At 32.8% G+C, this 20,772-nt stretch overlaps 1 protein-coding gene across 2 annotated transcripts in view; it reads right to left on the reverse strand.

The window, feature by feature from the left end:
- The window catches only part of LOC127153718 (aldehyde oxidase 1-like), a 90,113-nt gene that overhangs the window by 12,025 nt on the left and 57,316 nt on the right, over nucleotides 1-20,772 (reverse strand). Inside the window, exons 1-14 of one of the 2 annotated variants that reach the window (XM_051094961.1) lie at nucleotides 8,843-9,192; nucleotides 8,559-8,616; nucleotides 8,200-8,296; nucleotides 7,844-7,952; nucleotides 7,047-7,173; nucleotides 6,908-6,969; nucleotides 6,420-6,503; nucleotides 4,510-4,590; nucleotides 4,130-4,274; nucleotides 3,869-3,961; nucleotides 3,094-3,245; nucleotides 2,269-2,362; nucleotides 310-419; nucleotides 52-236 (exon numbers count right to left, since the gene is read on the reverse strand). In XM_051094961.1, coding sequence (XP_050950918.1) covers nucleotides 52-236; nucleotides 310-419; nucleotides 2,269-2,362; nucleotides 3,094-3,245; nucleotides 3,869-3,961; nucleotides 4,130-4,274; nucleotides 4,510-4,590; nucleotides 6,420-6,503; nucleotides 6,908-6,969; nucleotides 7,047-7,173; nucleotides 7,844-7,952; nucleotides 8,200-8,296; nucleotides 8,559-8,616; nucleotides 8,843-8,896 — 1,451 coding nt within the window. In that variant the 5' untranslated portion in view covers nucleotides 8,897-9,192. Of the gene's footprint in view, nucleotides 1-51; nucleotides 237-309; nucleotides 420-2,268; nucleotides 2,363-3,093; nucleotides 3,246-3,868; nucleotides 3,962-4,129; nucleotides 4,275-4,509; nucleotides 4,591-6,419; nucleotides 6,504-6,907; nucleotides 6,970-7,046; nucleotides 7,174-7,843; nucleotides 7,953-8,199; nucleotides 8,297-8,558; nucleotides 8,617-8,842; nucleotides 9,193-20,772 lie in introns of those variants that run through there. The other variant, XM_051094962.1, reaches the window with a different exon arrangement.

Raw genomic sequence — 20,772 nt, forward strand, 5'->3', positions numbered from 1 at the left:
ATTTAGCCAACTTAACTTTTACTCCAATTCCAAAGGAAATGCATGTCGTACCTTCCTACAATCTGTTGGCACGCTTGGTCGGCGCTGACGATGGTGGCTCCCACTCCTCCGTAATAAATACTGATCTCCTTCACTACATTTGAGTTGTCGTTGAACCAAACGCGCATCCCAGCATTCACCGTAGCTAGTGCGTTTTCCTTACGCGGGGCGTGTCGGAAGGCATGGACGATCTCGTTCTGGGGAAAAAAACATGATAAGCTTGTAAATAATGCTCAAAGCACTGAAACTAGCCGACGGTTGATTTCTTACCGGTCTTGAAGCTGGAATGAAAACGGACAACACTATCTCGTCTGGCTTTAGAATAGTCTTTGCAAATCCAAGGTAAAAATCTTTATCGATAGGTACTCTCCTTCGTCCATCTGAAATGGATATTCAAATAGAAAAGTGAAATGCATGTCAGGAAAACATGACTGAAGTGCATGAATACACTCATAAATATAGCTGCAAGCAGTGATTAATCCAGGTAATTTACCATAGAAATATTTTTTTTTAAATGTTTAGAACTGTTATAGCACCAACTGTGGTCTGATGTCCTTAAAACATTGCATGCTTGTTCAGAATCGCCTGTCGCAAGTGCTCAGCAGGTTTTGTGAAGTTTTGAGCTTTCCTTTAGGCTTTATAGGATTTTACGTAAATTTGGACAGGCCCCTTTTCTAAGCGACCCTGCTATACCTTCCCAAAGAGTAAATTTCAACTTTTTATGATAATTATTGACCTAGAGAGTCCAGAGAATTGTACCGCAACTCAACGAAGGGAAACAAGATACAATTCTAATTTCAATATTATTTCTTCTTCGGCCAGCAGCTATATCACCCTGCAGTCCAAGACTGGTTGCCCACTGAAGCTAAGCAGGGTTGAGCCTGGTCAGTACCTGGATGGGAGACCTCCTGGGAAAACAAGGTTGCTGCTGGAAGTGGTGTTAGTGAGGCCAGCAGGGGGTGCTCACCCTGTGGTCTTTGTGGGTTGTAATGCCCCAGTGTAGTGATGGGGACACTATACTGTCAAAGAGCACCGTCCTTTGGATGAGACATTAAACTGAGGTCCTGACTCTCTGTGGTCATTAAAAATCCCAGGATGTCCTTTGAAAAAGAGTAGGGGTGTAACCCTGGCATCCTGACTAAATTTGCCCACATCATTCTCCCTTCAAATGTAAAGCGCTTTGAGTGCCCAGAAAAGCACAAGGAATTATTATTTGACACATAACGACCCTAGGACTATTTCGCAAAAGTAGGTTTTTAACAATGTGATTGACAGCAGTGGTTCTACAGGCAAACTTGTCTGGAATTAGGAGTTCTACAATATGATATGATTAATGTGTGTGGCTGATTTCTTTCAGATTTCTCACAGACCTTTCAGGCCATGAGTCGAACAGGCCCAGCGAGTTTTCTTCCAATCGGCTCATAGGCGCTCATAATTCATTGCCAATGGCGGCCATATTTTTTGAGATACGCAAATGTCCTTATAGCCACTTGTGGCAATTCGGACCAAGACCGTGCACATCGATTTTCATGTTGATAGGACAAATGTATTTTTTTCCCTCTCATAGCGCCACCAAGTGGCCAAGCTCTGCATTTTTTTCCCTGTGACCTCAGTGTTCTGCATTTGGTGGAGATATCTCACTCCGTTCAGGAGTTTTAGGCATTTTACTAAAAATGGCCCTGCTTATTTTGAACGTTTTGGCGTCCCTTCGCAACAGTGAGTTGAAGGTTTTTGTGAGGTGAAAACCTAGGACTAGTTCGCAAAAGCAAGATTTTCACAAATATGTGGAAAAAACAAAAATTTCGCCAAGGGTCATGATCAAATCTGAGGTGTGCATTTTGTCCAACGGATTCAAGCGACATAAGACACTTGAGTCAGCATCTGACGGTTTAGGAGTTATAAGCAATTACGTACTTTTGATCGCTGTAGCGCCCCCCGTCAGGCTGGTTGGGGTGAGCTTTGGTCACATTGTAGGCAGTGTGAGTCCTACCATCCCTCCAAGTTTCAAGTCTCTACGACTTATGGTTTGGTCTGCACTATCAGTTTTAGGTGGAGATCGCTAATCCGTGACCATTCTAACAATTACAACAGGGTTTCAGCACTACGTGCTTGAACCCCTAATTAATGCAAAATGTGGAATTTCAAGCAGTTTCAGCTGTGCTCTGCAGTGTGAAATTTCAATATCACCCTGAATTAAAATATTATAAATTATATAGGAAGTTGGGTTACCTTTAGAAAGTGCCACTAGAGTGCATCTCCCAGCAGCTAAGACAGGCGTCAGGTCAGAGTTCGGAAATGCGCTCACAATATTGCCACCCAGTGTCTACATATGTTAACAAACCACAAAAATAAGAAATATAAATAAATAAAATAAAAACTAAATTTAAACTAATTCGATTTTGACTACTGACAATTGAACATTTAAAAATAAAATTAGGGTCGGGCGATTTTTCAGATTTTATCGATTTATTTGAATTTAATGTTTTGCCACAATTTTATTTTTTAGAAATCGAGGAATTGTGATTTTGTATAGAATGCACTTTTTAAAACTATTTAATATTTACAATAAAGTTATTTTTTATTATGTGTTTATTTAAAATGATTTGAATTATGCTTTGTTTATGACTTTCTAATTTAATTTGGGGTTTTAATGTTCAAATATAATTAATTTGCACATAACAGAAAACACTTAAACACTAAAACTTATTTTAGAAATAAAAATGATTTTAAATTAACAATTAAATTAATAAAAAGTGTTATGCTTACTGTTGATCAATCTTGTTATAGTTAACTAAAACTATTAAAAATTGCTTTTAGTGATTGAAATAAAGATTAAATAAAGTAAAATATAAATAGAAGTACTCGATTTTTTTTTTCTACTATAAATGAAAAATATAACAAAATCACAAGAAAATTACTAAATCTTACACTAAAATTAAAATCATATACATTAATATATATATTTATTTTTTCACTGAACTCACTGCCATGAGTGAGTAAATTTGTGAGTGTAGCAAGAGTGATGTTGTGCATTCAGGTACTGTTTACACTTACAGCCACGTTTCGGATCTGCTGTCCGCCCACAAGGTTTATCTGCTGGAGCAGAGCCCGAAACATGTGTGTGCTCTCCGGTGGGAAATCATTTATACTTTTCTCCAACACACTCTTCAGAACCGTCATACTGCATCCCGCTCCAACACACACACCTACAAATACAAACCACTCATTAACGCTTGCAGAATATCAGTTCCTTAAAGGGGCAGTTCACGCAAAAATAAAAATTCTGTCACAATTTACTCAAGTTTTTCTGAAGAGACTGGTTTTCCTGTGCTTTAAATAAAACTTGGTGCTCGTGAGACTAGCATATTCTCACTGGAGTCTACGCTACTTTATCACAAACGCATGTACGTTTTTTTAACGAAAAAACTACAGATTACAGTTTATAAAGTTTAAAAAAAAAATAGATATTTTTCTAACACTGATGCATCAATTCACTTCAGAAGGCCTTTATTAATCTCTGGAGCCATGCGGAGCACTTTTTATGATAGATGGACTTTATTGGGCTTCAAAATCTTAACACCCATTCACTGCCATTATAAAGCTTGGAAAAGCAAGGACATTTTTTAATATAACTCTGATTGCATATGTCTGAATAAAGAAAGTCATATACACCTAGGATTGCTTGAGAGTGACTAAATCATGGGGTAAGTTTCATTTTTGGGTGAACTATCCATAAAATACAAATAAATACTAGTATATTAATAGTATATAAAATGCTATTAAAAAAGAAAAAAAAAAAAAAAACCTGCTCATATGCTAACACACATACCCTCAGGTTTTTGGTTAACCTTGAACAGTTCTGGCACTCGTGTTGGCGAAATTATTACAGGATGGAAGATACCCTTGAACTTCATATCCAGACCTGTAAAGTAAAATAAAATAAAATAAAATAATTAAAAATAAAGGAGAAATCCTTATTAAACAACAGAGTAAAACGTCATAGTAGCTGATAATAACAAATTATCAAACAAAAATTGGAGTTTACTCTATTTGAGTTTTTTAGATTTGGCCTAATTTGCCCATACGCAACCTATGTTGGTGTTGCCCATGACAAGAGGGGCTTGTGGGTAATCAGTCTTCAGCTGTAGCAGCTCGTCTAGAGATCCTGGGCTGATCCAGGTCATTCTCTCCCCACAAAACCTCTGAGTGGTCTGATCCTTGATCTCTGCCAGTCTCTAAATGCCAAAAAGCAGAACAGACCATGATTACACAACAAACAAACGTGTTGTTTAGCTGATAACAACACCTGAACTTCTGGCAGGCTGCTAATCAAAGCCTAAAACAGAATTAATAATAAACTAAAACCAAATGATCCTTTGTTAAACCTTGCTTAAACTTTATTTAAAATCTTGTAGTCATCATTACATAACCTACTTTATAGTGAAGGCAAATGAACGGTTTGGAACAAACCATGAGCTCAGGGGGGAAGATCAGATCCTGGGTTGGGTCGAGGGGAAGCAGGTCATCTTTATTAAACAGTTCTGGTTGACCCTAATAAACACAGGAATAACATCATTTAATACACTGAGCACAAGTGTTTTAAGAACTTAAGTTTGATTAATTATTGACTAGCAATGTATCAATGCAAACTGCTGTCCCACAACCAGAAAACACATTTTAAAATCATTTCAAGTATTTAAATGTTAGATGTTTACCAAGATCCTTTTATTATCTATTGAAACTATATATATATATATATACACTTTTTTTTTTTTTTTTTTGTACATTAGGAAACTTTATGTAAAAAATGTGTCCCGCATTTTTCATGTCACTACTGAAACAGTGTATGTTTTAGTCTATTGGCTAAGACTAATTTTAGGCCACACGCCTAAATTTATGATCAGGAAATATTCTTGTGTCCCTCTCTCTCATAGCTGCAGGGTGTGAATAGACAGGTCTCATCATTTTTAGGTAAATGTGTTCAAAAGTCTGAAACATCTGTGTGTAACTTTAAGGAACGTCACTACCGAAACACGCTTTTTTTCTGCAATTAAGCACATTTTTGGTGAGTTATTCCATAACAGTTAGTTTTTATATGTGTATCACTGTTCAGAACTGTGGTAGCTAACCATCTGCTGATTAGCATCTTTGAGCTAGCTTCAAAAGTATCTAAAATTGTCACTACCGAAACATTTGGTGGAGTTTCGGTTTGTTTTGTTTTTGGATGTTATCCCATTAAATTGTCACTACCGTAACTGTCACGACCTAAACATGTCATGATTGTTACGTTAGTGACAAAAGGGAACAAACAATCCTTGTGTTTGGGGGAAATAAACAATTTTAGTACAGTTATGCAAATTTTATTTTACTTTAATATGTTTTAGCAGTGTTTATGTGGGTTAAAATTCTGTAATGTGATGTGGTCGCTACTAAAGCGTTACTGTCACTACCAAAAATGTGCAGTTACTACCAACACATGGGATGTTTTGTCAAAAATAAAGTATACTGAATTATCAGAATTATAGCAAAAATATATATTTACAATGTAGATGTAATCAAAATCTTAATAGGTCAATATAACCCTTCCAATTAAATTATTATTATTATTATTATTATTATTATTACAATATTAGAATCAACTGCACAAATACTAGAAATGTGTACCTTGAATATTATACAATTTGCATAGATACAATTGTTCGGATTTTTTTTTTTTTTCAAGAACATCTTGATATAAAATAATCTAAATTTTATAAAATGTATAAAATGTCTTATTAGAAAATGATATTTATTATATATTTAATAACAAAAATGTTGTTTTAAATGTATATGTATAGTACTGTGTGTATGCATATATACATATATAAATATATATACACACACACACACACACATATATATATATATATATATATATATATTTATTTTTACACACACACACACTTAATATAAAAATAAAACTTATATTTTTTTCTTAATATAAAAATAAAACTTATATATTTACAAAATTACTTATGATATATTAATTTATTTTAGGAATATACATATATATATATATAAATATAAATATATAAATTCTATATTACAAATATATATAAATTCTATATGTTGAATCTTATATATGTCTATGTACAATATATATTAAATTGCTATTTCTATATTCTTTATTTTACTTTTTACGAGTATGTACTATAGATTAAATATTAAGCATATAGTTTTGTACTGTTTGGTGTACATTTGTAATTTTATTGGCACAGGTATATTTTACGTACTGTAAGTACATTGGACAGCATGCTTTTACTGCAACTAAAAAGTCAAAGTGCAGCAGTACAATAAAACCACTACAAAAGTGTGTGCAATTCAAGATAAAAAATACTCACATTCTCTATGGGCTCCACAGATCCATTTTCTTTTCCATTTGCCATATTACATGCTGAGCCATTCAACTGGCAACAGTTTTCACTCTGTAAAAATAACATAAAAAGGGGTTTTGCGATTAAGAACCATAAATGAACAAAAAAAAAAAAAAAAAAAAAAAAAAAAAAATTCAGCAACACGCAAATATCAGATATACATCAGGAAACCAAAAAAATAAATTAGCTGACTGTCACGTTGTAAAAGTCACTCTGTAATTCCCAGAATGCTAAATGTCAAGCAAGGGCCATATTGTTTATAAAAAAATAAATAAATAAAACTCATAATGGCTGGCTTTGAGATAAATCGAGAATATTAGCCAGTCAGAAGGGATTGGTTGGGCAGCTCGGAACGAATCCTTAAAGGATCTGTAATGTAATGTCAGATGAATCCCACATGATTCTGCAGCTAAAACGAATTAAATTATGGCTAAATCCAAACAACTGCTGTTCACCTCACAGAAGGTTCTGTAGCCGTCAACGATGGGCCGGTACCCTGTGCATCTGCATAAATTACCTGCAATGGAAACACTCATGATTGATCAAAACCTTACTATGCTTTTTGTGTATTTAAGATGGTGTTTGTTGCCGTACCAGCGAGACCCTGGGTCACGTCCTCCAGGGTGGGCTGTGGGTTGTTTCTCAGTAATGTGTACATGGACATCACCATCCCAGGAGTACAAAAGCCACACTGAGACCCATTAGCCTTTGCTATACGCTCCTGATGAAAAACCAATTGTCAATGATGCATGCAAATGTCCAGAATTAACATATATATAAAAAAAAAAAAACAGACAGGGCTTAAATCTATTCCCAGACTAAAATGTAAATCTGAGCTGTTTCAACTAAAAGAAACTTGCATGTTTATAAAAATTACTTACATTTCTTAATTTAACTAAAATAATATTTATTCTTAATATAAAATCATATTTATTATATATTTAATAACAAAATGACTTATATATCAATTTCTTTTTGAAATATTGTTTTAAATGCATATGTATATAGTATATATATATATGTATATATATAAATAATTATACATATTTTTTTTTCTTATGTATTCATAGTATTTTATATAATATTTTTGAATATTTATTAGTATTTAATACTTAATATATATTTATACTTATAAAATAAATAAATGTTTTTTTTTTTTTTTTTTTTTTTTTTTTCTTAATTAATATATAAGAAATAATGTCCTAAACGCAGGGATGAAAGGGTGAAAATTAAGTTATAATCAGATAATTTAATTAAATTATTTGATTTCATAATCACATTTGAATTGATCGAAGGTAATCTAGATTATAATTTGGCTGTAAACTAAACTCATGATCTGGATTTCATAATCTGGATTGGACATAATATAGATTCCAATGTGAATGCGTTACCTGGACTGGGTGTAATTTGGTTTTGGTGCTTCCGATGCCTTCAACGGTCATCACTGCTGCTCCATGAAGTTGGCAAACAGGAAGCAGACAGGCATTGACGGACGAATGACTGGCCGGCGAAGAAAGCATTTGATATAGATTTATTATCAGATTTGAATAACAAAAAATAATTTATATAACAGCGGCATCTTCTTTTAGAAGGATTCTGACTTAGAAACAACATAGAATTTAAGTTTGAGGTAGAATCTGGATTCACAAATGGAAAAAGTGGGGGGAAAGCTAGCATCATGGGGTCAGATGCATTCATAAAAAATATTACTATGATGAAAGTGATAAAGAGACAGTGAATGAAATACTTAATGCTCTTGGTCTGAGGGTCGTATCTGGACACCATGACGGTACAGGCTCCACATCCTCCTCCACCACAGCCGTACTTAGTGCCCGTCAACCGCACTACACACACGTACACACACAAAAAGAGAGAAATAGTGAGACAAATTAAAAATGCACAATTTAACCAAAGTGAAAACAACCCAGCAATATTTGCAATTTCACAATCTTTTATGGAAATGACCTACGGTAACTATTCATAGTTAATAGTTACATTAACAAATCTTATTACATTACATAAATATAACTTTGAATATAAATATATAATCAAAAAATTAGACATATATCTATATATACACAAGAACAACAATAAGTAAAACAATACATTGCTTCCTCAGATAAGGCAGCAACATAGTCTCAGGGTCTGGATTCTTCTCAATTATCTGTCAAGTATAAACATATGCAAAATACATTCAGTTTATGCAGATTACATTCAGTATTTAGATTATTTTAAATATTTTATAATGCTCCATGCATTACTATAAGAATTGAACTTGACAACGTTCACAACCATGAATCTCCACTACAGTTAGACAACATTTACAACAAACACATGACCAAGTTACACTTGTGCAAACAATTTCTGCAGATGACAAGAGAAATAAGCACCTTCTTCCCGTTGACATAGAAAATCAAGCCATCGTTCCTGGTTTGTTCAGCCATATTCTCAAGGTTTATGTATTATGCAAACAGTCTAAAGCAAATCTGCACACAGAATCCCCTCTGAGATCTCCACCAAAACTGACATGAGTTTCCTGCAAAGTGCGAAATGTAGAAATGGAAAACTGGTAGAGGAGTTACTAAAGGCGGAGCTTATCTAACTGGAAGTTATACAGTTATCAGTTAAATACGATTAGCTTATATAATAATTCTCACGTTTAAACTCTTCATTGTGTATTTTTTGCGTTTTAATGCTATTAAAGTGTCTCCGTACACTTGCTCTGGTCTAAACTGCCAAAAACGAAACTGGTGTTGTCACGTGTAATCTGTTACTTTTCTCACCGCTGAGTGATTGAACCAATTACAGCGGTTTGTGATTACAAACGTCGTGTTATTTAACGCCTTTTATAAAGAATACGTAAATACTCATTTTGTTTACAAAATTAATTGGACTAAATAATGATCCAAAACAGTTTCCATTCAGACAAAACAAGCTTTGAGATTTGAATGTAACTCGACCTTTGAGCCACGAGCTTCGTTAATCGCCTTTTGTGGTTCTCTGTTCCTTAAATTTTGTTTACCCTGTTGAAAAAAACAGCATATGCTGGTAGGTATGTTTTGATGCTGGGATGCTGGTTAGGTAGGTTTTGATGCTGGTTTAAGCTGGTCCTTTGCTGGTTCATGCTGGTCCTTGACCAGCAACATGACCAGCTAAGGACCAGCATAAACCAGCAAAGGACCAGCATAGACCAGCATAGACCAGCATAAACCAGCAAAGGGGGCAGCCGTGGCCTAATGGTTAGGGAGTCGGGCTTGTAACCGAAAGGTTGTGGGTTTGGGTCCCAGGTCTGGCAGGGATTGAAGGTGGTGGGAGTGAATAACCAGCGCTCTCTCCACCCTCAATACCACGACTGAGGTGAGTGCCTTGAGCAAGGCACCGATCCCACAACTGCTCCCCGGGCACCGCAGCAATAGCAATATGGCTGCCCACTGCTCTGTGTGTGTGTGTATGTGTGCATGTTTGATCACTTCTCACTACTGTGTGTGTGCACTTTGATGGGTTAAATGCAGAGCACAAATTCCAAGTATGGGTCACCATACTTGGCCACACGTCACATCCTTTCCTTTCCTTTCCTTTTTCCTTTCCAAAGGACCAGCATAAACCAGCTAAGGATCAGCATAAACCAGCAAAGGACCAGCATAAAAAAAACAGAGGACCAGCATAAACCAGCTAAGGACCAGCAAAGGACCAGCATAAACCAGCTAAGGACCAGTATAAACCACCAGAGGACCAGCATAAACCAGCTAAGGACCAGCATAAACCAGCAAAGGACCAGCATAAAAAACCAGAGGACCAGCATAAAAAACCAGAGGACCAGCATAAACCAGCAAAGGACCAGCATAAACCAGCTAAGGACCAGCATAAACCACCAGAGGACCAGCATAAACCAGCTAAGGACCAGCATAAACCAGCAAAGGACCAGCATAAACCAGCTAAGGCAAAGGACCAGCATAAACCAGCAAAGGACCAGCATAAACCAGCAAAGGATCAGCATAAACCAGCAAAGGACCAGCATAAACCAGCAAAGGACCAGCATAAACCAGCAAAGGACCAGCATAAACCAGCAAAGGACCAGCATAAACCAGCAAAGGACCAGCATAAACCACCAGAGGACCAGCATAAACCAGCTAAGGACCAGCATAAACCAGCAAAGGACCAGCATAAACCAGCTAAGGCAAAGGACCAGCATAAATCAGCTAAGGACCAGCATAAACCACCAGAGGACCAGCATAAACCAGCTAAGGACCAGCATAAACCAGCAAAGGACCAGCATAAACCAGCTAAGGCAAAGGACCAGCATAAATCAGCTAAGGACCAGCATAAACCACCAGAGGACCAGCATAAACCAGCAAAGGACCAGCTTAAACCAGCATCAAAACATACCTACCAGCATATGCTGGTTTTTTCACCAGGGTAAGTTTGGTTTTGTCTCATGTGAGTGTATTTTAAAACTGCACGACGGACAGAATCGCTGTAGTTTGCAGTTTTTGGATATTATTTGTGTATATTCACCACAAGATGGAGACAGAGGCATAAATGTGACCTGTAAACCTAACCATAAGATGGCGCCAGACGCCAAAAGCGTAATTAACGCATCTGAACACAAGATGGCGGTAGCATAAAGAATAATAAAACCACCAAACCCAGCTGTACACACAGTTAAAATTATCTAGAATAATCCATATGTTTAGCAATAAGACTAATAAAGTGTTTCACTGTCAATTTTCCCACTTGTACACTCCTTAGGTATATACGAAAACACACATTCACCACAGTTTCTCCTCAGGCCTATAGACAGCGATGTGTTTTCACTGTTAATGAACCGAAGAACGTCAATAAATTGTGTTTGCCCACTGTCTCTGTTTTCAGGAGCTGTTGGAATAGAAACACACACACACAAACACACACAGGAACCCTGCTGCGACCCCCTGTGAAGTGTGATCAGGGAACCCCTACCGAGATTACCACAAGTTAATACCCTACGCAGTCAGAAATCTCTCCCCACAGGCGTTTAGGATTAGCTAGCACGCTAACACACATACAAAACGCGCACATGCAGTTACGCGCGAGAGACCACACTGAGAAAAACATGTCAATAAACTCAAACACTCCCACACAAAGGTGTTAAATGCTAAATTAGGCCTATATTACTTAGGTACATGCAGTTTGTTGACATGTCTTTTGAGGGGACGTCCATATAAGTACTATAAACTCTATAAAAAACATTTTTCTCTTAGCGTTGAAAACGATGTTGTTTTGCTTCTTAATGTTTTTTGGGGATTCTTTGATGAATAGAAACTTCAAAAGCAGTTATTTGACATCTGGAACATTATAAACTGTTACGTTTGACCATTTTATGCTTGCTGAATAAAACTATTTCTTTCTTTTTGGTTGTATCAGTCTGGGTTAATGAGTAGTTCTAGTGACATCTGAGGGACAGTTGCAACGGTTAAGACAGACTCAAGGTTGCTAATCATGGTAATGGAATGTTTACTTTTACTCGACATGACCAAGAGGCTTCGATTTCTTGACAATCTTGGCTAATGGCTCACTTCAGCAACTTTTCTTTTACTAGCTAGCTCTGAGTTTTAGCTACTGCGCTTACACCACCTAGCTGACCTCGCTAAAGTGTCTCTGAGTCATTGTCACAAGTAGCAATTACACTGTTCTCAAGCATGACATTAGCGCAGTGGTTTTCTCTCACAGTGTCAAGCAGCGTAGCAACAAATGTGACAAAACTGTTTTGAAGACCCATTACACGGCGTCAATTCAGCGTACAGAGCAGCTGTTACAAAAACAGGTCTACCAAGCTAACAATGTCCAGTACACATATTTTTGGAAATCTTCAAAAAGTGCCATATTTGTGTACGACAGTCACATTTTAGCAATGTATTGCAGCTAACCAAGAAATAATAGTAGCTAGCTACTGTTTTTAAATGTTACTGAGTGTTAAATGGAGGTTTTCTTATACTTGGAGAAAGCTATTTCCATTACAAAGTCTGATTTTGAATCTTTGCTCATGGCAACACAGAACTTTTTTAGCCAATCACATGAACTGTAAACAATATCTTTCTGAAGTGACAGAAAATCATGACAACACTGAATGATTAATGCGGTCAAGTGCTGGTAAAACTTCTACTATTAATATAATTAAATATTTGTGATTAAATGTCTTGTAGGCACAAATAAATAAATAAATAATAAAAATAATAATATTAATAATAATTGTCAGAATACTTGACTCATTTTGAAACCTTTAACATGAAACATTTTGCTTAAGTAATTAAACATTTGTTATTATTATTTATAGTTATTAATTAAATAATAATTTAAATAGTAATTAAAATATTGCTTTCTTTTATTCTTTTAAGAATGTTTAAATATTTTGTTACTAGGAAAACAATGTTTGTTTATTTATTTATTTATTTACTTATGCATTATGCATAAATAAATATATTTTTTCTTTTTTTAAAACTAATATTATTATTATTATTTATTGTCATGCATTTTGCTTAAGTAATTAAAATATTTGTATTTCTTTTTAATTTTTTTCAAAATTATTATTATTATTATTATTAATATTATCATCATCATCATTATTATTATTTATTGTCATATGCATTTTGCTTATAAATAAAGTAAATAAAATATTGCTTTCTTTTATTTCTTTTAAGAATGTTTAAATATTTTGTTACTAGGAAAACAATGTTTATTTATTTATTTATTTATTTACTTATTATAAGTAATGCATTTATTTATTTATTTTTTCAAAATTATTATTATTATTATTATTATTATTTATTTTTTTTTTTTTTTTTGCTTAAGTATTTTTTTTAATCATATGCATTTTGTAATCAAAATTAAATTAAAGTTATTAAAATATTTTTTTCTTTTATTTCTTTTAAGAATGTTTTAATATTTTGTTACTAGGAAAACAATATTTATTTATTTATTTATTTATTTATTTCATATGCATTTTGCTTAAGTAATTTTTTTTTTTCAAATTATTATTATTATTATTATTATTATTATTATTATTATTATTATTATTATTACTACTACTACTACTACTACTACTACTATTATTATTATTATTTATTGTCATATGCATTTTGTAATCAAAATTAAATTAAAGTTATTAAAATATTTTTTCTTTTATTTCTTTTAAGAATGTTTTAATATTAAAGCAATTTTTATTTATTTATTTATTTACTTATTTATTTCATATGCATTTTGCTTAAGTATTTTTTTTTCATATTATTATTATTATTATTATTATTATTATTATTATTATTATTATTATTATTATTATTATTATTATTATTATTATTATTATTTATTGTCATATGCATTTTGTAATCAAAATTAAATTAAAGTTATTAAAATATTTTTTCTTTTATTTCTTTTAAGAATGTTTAAATATTTTGTTACTAGGAAAACAATATTTATTTATTTATTTATTTATTTATTTCATATGCATTTTGCTTAAGTAATTTTTTTTCAAATTATTATTATTATTATTATTATTATTATTATTATTATTACTACTACTACTACTACTACTACTATTATTATTATTATTATTATTATTATTATTTATTGTCATATGCATTTTGTAATCAAAATTAAATTAAAATTATTAAAATATTTTTTATTTTATTTCTTTTAAGAATGTTTTAATATTTTGTTACTAGGAAAGCAATATTTATTTATTTATTTATTTATTTATTTATTTCATATGCATTTTGCTTAAGTAATTTTTTTTTTCAAATTATTATTATTATTATTATTATTGTTATTATTATTATTATTATTATTATTATTATTATTATTATTATTATTATTTATTGTCATATGCATTTTGTAATCAAAATTAAATTAAAGTTATTAAAATATTTTTTTTTTCTTTTAAGAATGTTTAAATATTTTGTTACAAGGAAAACTTTTCTTTTCTTTTCTTTTCTTTTCTTTTCTTTTCTTTTCTTTTCTTTTCTTTTCGTTTCTTTTCTTTTCTTTATTTATTCTTTACTTAATAACACCTTGTAGATGATACATAGACAGGTTTACGTGTCTCTTCGTTCCCGCCGACTTAGTGTCCATATTTGGTCACCACCTTGATCTGTTTGTACTTGTCAGGTGCTAAACATGTTCATGTACTGTTCCTCCTTTATTTCTTTTGTTTTTCTGTGTCCCATCCCCCTTTTTTGTATGAACAGAAAGACACACATCTGCTTTCCATCACACCTTTACAGCCGTGACTTGCTCTCTTGTATTCCTTTCATCTCTATCCAGTTTCTTCACTCACTATCTTGCTTACCTTTTGCTCTGTATTCATCATATTTTCTATAGGCCTAAATGTTTTCTGCTTTTTGTGATGTGACTAACTTCTGTAATTATCTGTTAACTGTGTTTAAGTGTGTGTGTGTGTGTGTGTGTGTGTGTGTGTGTTTACTCAGGTTTTATAATCACAGACTAAAGCAGTGGAGATGCTGACAGAAGCAAACTACTGCTCGGCTAATCACAGTCTAGCACAGGACCTTTGTGAACACAGTTACAGTGGATTTTGTCAATATGGATATAGAAATAACCAGTCTTTTGACATGTAATTTGGTCACATGACATTTAAGGCGTTGAATATACAAATGTCTTCCATTGTTTGGCCAATCAGGTCATCCTTTTCCAAAAATTGCATGTTTGGTTGAGACAATGATACTTTTTATAGCCCAGTCGGGACGTTAAACAGTTTGCAGTTCGATTGGTGCTGTCTGTGGTGTATAGACTGCACACTTTGACTATAGCTGTCTGTGTTTTTTTACCACATTTAGAACCACATGCTTCAGTCCGTTATTATGCGAGATACAGCTGCCTATTAGTCATGATGGAGCGAAACAAAGAACGTCCTGTTTATAGGCTGATCAATTTGACATGCAGGCAATTTGCTCTGCCGAAACATCCAACAAGTGTTGTTTCAAGTAGACTCATAAAGCCCATGCAAGCACATCCATACACACATATACACACACAATAACATTATAGTTTTTATTAATATTTTTAACTATTAATAATAATCTCATATAGATTTTTTTATTTAGTTTTATTTAGTTTAGTACATCAAGTTAAATGAAATGAAAACAATATATTAAATACATTTTAATATGTTTATTAAAATTTTGGTGACACCCAAAGGCATCTGTCTTTATGTACACACAGACCGATAGTTTCAAAATATATAAATAGTTTTTTATACAACAGTTCTTTCTGGTCCTCGAATCTAATTGGCTGAGAGGAGTGCAATATTCTAGTGATAACAGCACTCCAGCCATTTCACTGTTTTTATCACTCCACTTGTGGTATTTCTCACAGCGAGTGTCATGGCGGACACACAAATCCACCCCAATTTTATAAATAATGCTGTTTTTGTATCACGGAATGTAGTTTTTTTTTAGGCAAAAATGTGCTTAGTTTGTTAATAAAGATAACGCCTATTTGAAAATTTTCTTCGCTGTTTTCGGAAATGCGAGCTTCAGGGCATCAGAGGTCATTTAGCCCTCATGAACCCGCCGAGAGAAACCTTACCTCGGCCAGATCTTCTGGAATTTGCCATTGGCTCTGATGTCTCTATAGTGGTTAAACATGAGATATAATATGTTTCTACACTTGGTAACAGTAAATAATTTTGCGTGATGCTACATCCACATTATTAAAAGGCAGTATTTTTTAAAGTTTTAGTCATTTTGTTGTGTGTTTTTGTAATTTTTGTGTTTTTTTGAATATGTCAATTTAGTTTAGAATGTTTTTATTTCATTTTATTTATTTTAGTGCATCAAATTAAATGAAATGGAAACTATAAACTACATACATTTTAATATGTTTATAAAACATTTTAGCGACATCCAAAGGCAATCTGTCTTTATGTACACACAGGCCAACAGTTTGAAAAAACTGATGTCATTTTTACTATTTTTAAATTATATCATATAGTTTAAAATAAATAATTTAAAATTTATAGTTTTGTTGTTCCAGTACAATAATTTAAATCAAAACAATAAATGTTGCTTTAAAATCAAGGTTTTTTTTTGTTTTGTTTTGTTTTTTTTTTGTTTAATTTATATTATGAAATGTTTTTAATGGTTTTAGTTAACTATAATAACCCTAATATGTGTAAACATTATTAAATTAATCTTTTCTATACTTGGGAACAGTAAATACTAAAGTTCAAGACAGTCAATGAAATAAAACAGTTATAAATACTTATAAATAATTCTAAGTAAACTAAGTAATAGAAACTAGAATTTAACACACAGTATACTAAAATGATGCTAGTTTTCAATGATTGTTTACAACATTGCTGTGGGGTTTAGCACATTGTTAAACTTGCATTTTTAGCGTGTTCTGGATAGTTGCTAAGCTGTTCAGCTCATCGCAATGTGATTTGTCCACCATTTTAATATGTACCAGGCAAAAATTGTAAATGTTACCGCTAGCAACAGCAAGTCTTTCTCCAAAAGCTAGCATGATCTTAGGTATAATTTCTCTCCTTATCACAAATGCTGTTGACAAATCAACTTAAAGTTTACTAAATCAGTTTAAGGGTTTGTTCAGATCTCTAACCCCAAGTTTGAACAACAACAGTGATGTTAAACTTAGCAAACACCCATTAAAAGACGTTAGCATTGCTACGCTTGTAATCATATCCCAGATAGCACACGTACGTCTGCAAGATGTCTGTTAAAGGTCTCTTGATCTGGAAAGCATCTGCTGTGTACAAACATCTGTAAGATGTCAGTTTTACATACATTTTAAACCATAAACATCTTAAAGACATCTAATAGACGTCTTTTTGACATCTGATAGGAAACGTCCAATAGATGTACTGCAGATGAGCAAACTACGTCTTGCAGATATAAATGCAGACGTCAAATAGACGTCTCCGAGATGTATGTGTGCTATCAGGGATGTTATATTTGTAAGTAAGCTATGTAGTAGAAACTAGATTTTAACATGCAGCATGCTAAAATGATGCTAGTTTTCAATGATTGTTTACAACATTGCTATGGAGTTTAGCACATTGCTAAAATTGCATTTTTTTAATGAGTTCTGGATGGTTGCGAAGCAGTTTAACTCATCCTCATATGTTTTTTGGCCATTTTATCATGTGCCAGGTGAAAATGTGTAAATGTTATCAACAGCAAGTCTTTCAAAACCTAGCATGAGGCATCATTTAGGTATCATTTATGAGGTATCAAATGGTGTTCACAGGTTTGTTCAGATCTCTAACCTCAAATATTAGCAACAACAGTGATACTAAACTTAGCAAACGCCCATTAAAAGACGTTAGCATTGCTACGCTTGTTTCTGACAGACTTTTAGGCACAAAAAGGCACCAAACTGAACTTGTTTACTTCAGTAAGCAAATGAGCGCTCTTGGCAGTGCAGCAAATGACCGGCTTCGGACCGTCCCGAGGGAGCTAACATTTGCAGTAGCCTTTGAAAGGTCCCACAGAGAGAGGTTTCTCTTTAGCTAATGAAAGAGAGGATCGCCAGGGGGACACTTAGCTTTCATTACTTCCTGAGAGAGAGAGTAATGCACTTCAATGTTACAGAAACGTCCTCAGGTGCGCCTTCGAGGTATCAAACGTCACTTTTATCTTGAAAAAGGCTGAGTAGTATTTCACAAGAGGAGCAGAAGTGTTCTGATGCAGGATTTTATGGCTTGTGACAGGAAACCCATATGTGTTTTAGTGCAGTTAGAATGATCTTGATAAGATTTGTGCCGTTGAAAGTGCCTTGTTGCGCTAGTAAATGATCAAACTTTTGTTTGTTGGTGTGTGGATAAAGTTTAGTGGTTTTAAATGGTTTCTTTTTCTTAAAGGCAACATCAAGGTTTTGAAGTAGCCCTGAAATTTAAATGTATAAAATTCCCTGATGTTATAAAATAAAAATCTATAGTTATGTAAATAATATGCAAAATAATGCTATATAAATAGTAATAATAATAATAATAATAATAATAATAATAATAATAATAATAATATAAAATAATTAAAATTAAATATTAAATAATATTTTTTAAAAATTCATTTCAAGCAACAATTCACCTTTCTATTCCATTTAACATGATGTACTAGAACTAAAACTAATACTTAATAAAAACTAAAAAAATAAAACTTTTAAAAGACACAAAAAATAATAAAAATGACCAAAACACAGAAATATTATATTATATTATATTATATTATATTATATTATATTATATTATATTACATTATATTATATTATATTATAAAAAAATTAAAACAAACTTTTTTTGTTCATTTTTAAATGAATGTGTAATATTTTAAAGCATATTTTTCTAATTTTTGTAGCATTTTATTGGTTCACGTTTTCCTAAAGAATAATACATTTATCATGTATATATAAATTAATAAATAATAAACAATTTCATTTTTAAACATGAAAATGCAAATAGAACTATATACAGTCCTATACACTTTCAAAATTTATATTTAAATAACCAAAAAATTGTTTGTAAGAATTTCTTCATGTGTAATATTTACTTCATAGCATGTTTTTCATATTTTTAGCATTTCATTATATATATATTTTAACATTTTTTTTTATTTAATTCAGTTTAATTTATATTTTAATTTTATATTTATTTAATTAATTAATTAATTAATTTATATATTTTATATTTATATTTCAGTTTTATATATTATAATAAAACTAAACATTAAAAATGCAAACAAAACTGTGCATGTGTTAATGTGTTAATGTGTAATATTTATTTAATTTTTAAGCATTTCAACACTTCACATTTTTCTAAAGAATAATTAAGGCCTCGAAATTACTTTTACAAACAGGACTCTAATTTCAGTTGTTTTCCAGTACAGATTTCTTAATATTTTTACAACAAGATAAATTTACTTAAAACAAGCAAAATTGTTTTCTGAAAAAATATTTAAAAAAAAATAACAAATTAAGCTAGAAAGAAATATTTGCCAATGGGTTCAGGAAAATAATCTTAATTCAAAGGGAAAACAAGATTGTTTTTTCCTGTTATTTTTTTTTTTTTTAAGTTGTATGAACAATTTAGACTCCCATTTATATTGTTTTTTGTTTCACAAGGCTTACCGTTTTTTCCCCCTGAAATACGGCACGTTAAATATTAATGTTGCATGTCGCCTTTTATGTTCTCATTGCCATCTTAGTAAACAGATCTGAATCAAACACTATTTCACACTGTTGACCTTTTAACCCTCAACGACATGTTTACACACCCACCCTTGCACGCACATTGCAAATCATTTAGCTCTCTTTCTTGCATTTATTTAGGTCAGAAGGAGGAAGCAGCCAGAGTATGTAAGCTTGTTACGAGCTGCCCTGAAGAAGCATGTACATGTGAAGCCCCAGAGCGCAGCTCTGCTGGGGAACTCAATGTATGTGCTTTCTGACAGACTCGTTAATCTATAGAGCCACTCTGTACGGCTCAAAAATAGGTCAAAGCTGAGACTAGGGTTTTATAGGAGTGTGTAATATGTGTGTGTGAGTTTCACCTGATTGTGTTGTATCTGCATTGCATCTGCACTATGGCTGTCATTACGGAAGATAAGAATCACATGGCTTGAACCGACTGTGATTTTATGGATTACATTTCGTTCTGTTGGCCCAAACATCCCATTGTGTAAGCCATGAGCTCTCTTAAAGATTGAGACTGTGACTTACGCGTGTTGTGATATTGTATTTAAGAGCCTGACATGTGTTCAGACCTAGCTAACTGGAAATAGTAGCTATCTAGACCCAAAATAGATATGTTGTGTGCAAAAAATGGTTTTCTTTCTCAGATATGTACTTGAGAAGCAAAAATTTGTATGTCTGTGCCATAACTCATGTAGAACGAACAACACACTAGGAGGTTCTTCAATCACTAACCAAGTATGAGCAACAAAAAAGAGTGAAAAGTAGACATGATATAGCGCAGCTCTAATCTGCAGGAAGTCATTTTATAATTGAGATCGTACGTCTGGCAAATATAGCAGCTGTCTTCTGCAGTGTATGTGTGGTTTAAGTACGTCTGAGAGGCCAGGCTGCTGTTGTGGCGACAGTGTTTTAAAGATCAAACGCTATAAGCAAACACAGAGCCCGATAGCCCACGATCAAAGCACGGTGCACCCCAGTCGACATCGTAAACACACATATGTGATCGCTCACATACTCTTATATTTATACTGAGATGCCCTGGATCTTGTGCTTGTGATAAAACACTTCACTGATGAAATATTTGCGAGTGCTTTGATGCATAATTCTATTGTTCTGC

The sequence above is a fragment of the Labeo rohita genome, chromosome 22 (assembly GCF_022985175.1).
Source record: "Labeo rohita strain BAU-BD-2019 chromosome 22, IGBB_LRoh.1.0, whole genome shotgun sequence".
NCBI classification, from domain to species: domain Eukaryota; kingdom Metazoa; phylum Chordata; class Actinopteri; order Cypriniformes; family Cyprinidae; genus Labeo; species Labeo rohita.